The 3,257-nt window shown below is 51.3% G+C and overlaps 1 protein-coding gene across 1 annotated transcript; it reads left to right on the top strand.

Moving 5' to 3' along the window:
- Window positions 1–1,017: 1,017 nt before the first annotated feature.
- On the top strand, window positions 1,018–2,149 carry C13H1orf202 (chromosome 13 C1orf202 homolog). The gene has a single exon (XM_063272722.1). The coding sequence runs from the start codon at window positions 1,525–1,527 to the stop codon at window positions 2,068–2,070; it is 546 nt and encodes a 181-aa protein (XP_063128792.1). The 5' UTR covers window positions 1,018–1,524; the 3' UTR covers window positions 2,071–2,149.
- The last annotated feature ends 1,108 nt before the right edge of the window (window positions 2,150–3,257 follow it).

The following is a 3,257-nucleotide window of genomic DNA, read 5'->3' as shown; positions in this document are numbered from 1 at the left end:
GGTGTGGAGAGTTTTTGGGGCCTCTTGGCAGGAATTTGACATTGGGCCAGGACAGGGAAGTAGGCCCAAAGAGGAATCTGATTTTAGGCTAGAACAAAGAAGTAGGCTTCGGGCAAGAATCTGACTTTGGGCTAGGACAGGGAAGTGGGCTCAGGTATCTTGGTCATCCTGATTAGCCCTAGAAACAGTGATCACGGGACTGTTTATTGCCTTGCTTGTGCCTTGACTGTTTGTGTTTATTGCCTTGTCTGTTCCTTAACCTAGACCTGACCCTATTATCAGCATTTAGTTAAAATGGTATAGATGCAGAATGGGAAAAGAAAAACCCAGTTTCAGCCTCAGAACCTGCTGGGGTCATGCTACAGGGTTGTCTAATTGTCCTGTTTCTTTTTAATCCTTGCTTCTGCTTGGAGAACCTGTTGACTGAGCCGGCTTGGTCAGTAAGGGCTTGCTCTCCATAGCCACCCTGAGTAGCAAGCACTACTGGAGGTGCAGAGCCCGGTAGGAGGTCTTGGCTTTCTTTTGAAGGGGAGGAGGAACCACAGCCTCTTCCCTATTGTCTTGATTTGCTTTGGGACCATGAGATGACTTGCTCCATGGTGTGCTTAACATTCAGGGTGAGGTGGACACCATGATGCTGGGGCTGGGGCTGGGGCTACCTTTCCACTCTTACAACAACAAAGTGCTTTCATTTGACACTCTGATTCAATAATTACAAGTGTTTGTGTAGAGGACGACTTACTGGTACCCACACCTTCGTTAGAGAAAGTGACCTTCTGAATATCAGTTTATGCCACAGAACGAGAGGTTCATGGGTCATCTCTGGCAACTGAGGGGAAGCTAAAGAGGTTTTCCTGAACATTCAGTTTGCCTTGGGGGCAGATTTTGGGATGACAGCTTCTGAACCTGTCACATCTACATACTATAGAATACCAGGTGGATGGTTTTACCTATCGAGTTTCAGTGTTCTCGAGCCGTTAAAAACGAGACGTTTTCTTCACCTGGGAATCACTTCTTGTGAGGATTATGTGGTAATTTATTCATGGTACATTTGTTTTTTGCCAAGCACATGCTAAATTACATATACATTCTCTCTCTCTCTCTCTCTCTCTCTCTCTCTCTCTCTATATATATATATATATATATATATATATATGTATATATATATGTATATATATACATATACATACACACACACATACACACACACCTCGACAAACCATCCATAAGGCCTAAATCTAGGCTAGCACAGCCAAAGAAAGACCCAAGGCTCAGTTCAGTGTAGCTTAATAGTTAAGAGGTCAACATGTTCCCTTCTAATGTCCGAAGTCATTTGGTAAGGACTCAGTTCTCGCACCCCTTCTGCTTCTTTTGGTTGGTTGAGAAAGACGCTCATTCAGCTGACCTTGAAGCTCTGAGTGGTAGGATTACACACGGTGCCACTGTGCTTGGCTATGGCGCTTGGGGGTCTCTGGATTCTAGGACTTCCTCCAGAACAAGGCTGCCATTGTGGAGTCATCCTCCATGTTTCCTTGGCAACTTAACCCAGAGGGTGGGTGGCGGCTAAGGGCACACATCCCCTGGAGGCCACCCACGGAGAGACGCTGGTCCTTTGGGGTCCTGGAGGGCACCGCAAAGCTGAGAGGAGGGTGGCTTCCCGATTCCTCAGCCCCGGGCCAGCCCATGGCGGAGGCGCGGGGTCCGCGGCGCGGTGGCGTGCAGCACGAGCTGCTAGAGAAGGTGGCGCGCCTGCAGCGGGGAGCGCGGCACGCCGAGCCCGAGGCGGCGACGCGCAGAACGGCGGGCGACAGCGGTTCGGGCTTGGGCTTCTGGTGCTGGCGGCGGCTGTTCGCCCGCGGAGCCCGCGGGGCGCGCCGGAGGAAGGGCAAGTTCACGCGGCCCGGCGCCGCGGCCCCGCCGGAGCGCGGCGTGTGGGCGCCCCCCGGCCTGCAGAGGCTGCTACAGAGGCTGGCGACTTGGCGGCGGCGCTACTTACGGCGAGGGGAGCGACCCGAGGGCCTGGAGGAGATCCCGCTGCTCGTGCTGGAGCGCGCGCGCGCTGCCGACTAGGGGACTCCCAGGCTCGCCTCGCTGGCACGTGCCCCGGCATCGGTTAGGTTTTTTAAAGAATTCAAGAAGTGGAAATAAACCCCTGCACTGGATGAATGAAAGGAGGTGGATTTGGGGGAACCAAGCGCGCCCCAGACCTGGAGAGGAGGCATTGGCTTTGTTGAGTGGGTGGTGAAGTCATTAGGACTCTCTGGGCCAGTCCCCTCTGGGCAGGGCAACATGGTGTAACATTGCCTTCGGGACACTCCCGTACCCACTGTCCCTGCCCCCTGGGTGTTGTGAAATTGCACTGTCATCCTTGGTTTTATTTGTTACTTATAATAAGCAGGTTGAGGGGACCCTGCTTTTTAAAGTTTATTATTTAGGGCCCTAGTGATGGCTCTGTAGGTCAAAGAGCCTGTGGTGAAAACCTGGGAAGCCAGTTAATTAATTACCTGTGGAGGGGGAGACCCAATTCCACAGAGAGGTCCTCTGACCCCTACATGCACAATAATACTTGGTTAAAAAAATTTCACAGGGGTTGGGGATTTGGCTCAGTGGTAAAGCGCTTGCCTAGCAAGTGCAAGGCCCTGGGTTCGGTCCCCAGCTTCGAAAAAAAGAAAAGAAAAAAAAATTTCACAATTTCGAGTATATATCCGTGCGTGCGCGCGCGCGTGCGCGCATGCACGCACACACACACAATATTTACTTCATACATTGATCATATTCCTGCCCCTTCTTTCATTCTCCCGCTCACCCTCTGTGAGAATTGCTGTTAGAGATAAAAGCAAAGGAGCCTCCAGGAGATTCCTGCCCTCTCCTCCCATGGGATGTAGGGTAACCTTTGACTCATCTTCTTCATCAATAAAAACTTGCTAATGATACTCCAGCCTGGCATACCTGTCAGGATGAAAGTGAACGTCACCAGCGAAAGTGCTAGAAGCACTTTCGAGGGCTTAGAGGTTAATAACTATTAGAATGGTCTTTCCTGGAGCTGTTCCCCTCCTCCCTCTCCCCCTCCCTTTCCTTCTCCCCCCTCCCCTTCCCCCTCCTCCTCGTAATTCCTCCACAGTCCATAGGAGCGGACTTTCTGGCAAGCTAAAAGTGTTGTTCTTTGGCTGTCTCTGTTGTGGCTTTGGAGTTTTTTCTCACATGGTTCTTCTCAACCTTTCTAATGCTGGGACCCTTTACAACAGTTCCTCATGTTT

Source organism: Rattus norvegicus, chromosome 13 (genome assembly GCF_036323735.1).
Source record: "Rattus norvegicus strain BN/NHsdMcwi chromosome 13, GRCr8, whole genome shotgun sequence".
Classification (NCBI taxonomy): Eukaryota; Metazoa; Chordata; class Mammalia; order Rodentia; family Muridae; genus Rattus; species Rattus norvegicus.
Note: the sequence above shows the minus strand (reverse complement) of the source record. Positions and strands in the feature narration are given on the sequence as shown.

What these genes read in the sequence shown, in the direction of transcription:
- C13H1orf202 (XM_063272722.1), top strand. Translation starts at nt 1,525, where the DNA reads ATGTTTCCTTGGCAACTTAACCCAGAGGGTGGGTGGCGGCTAAGGGCA.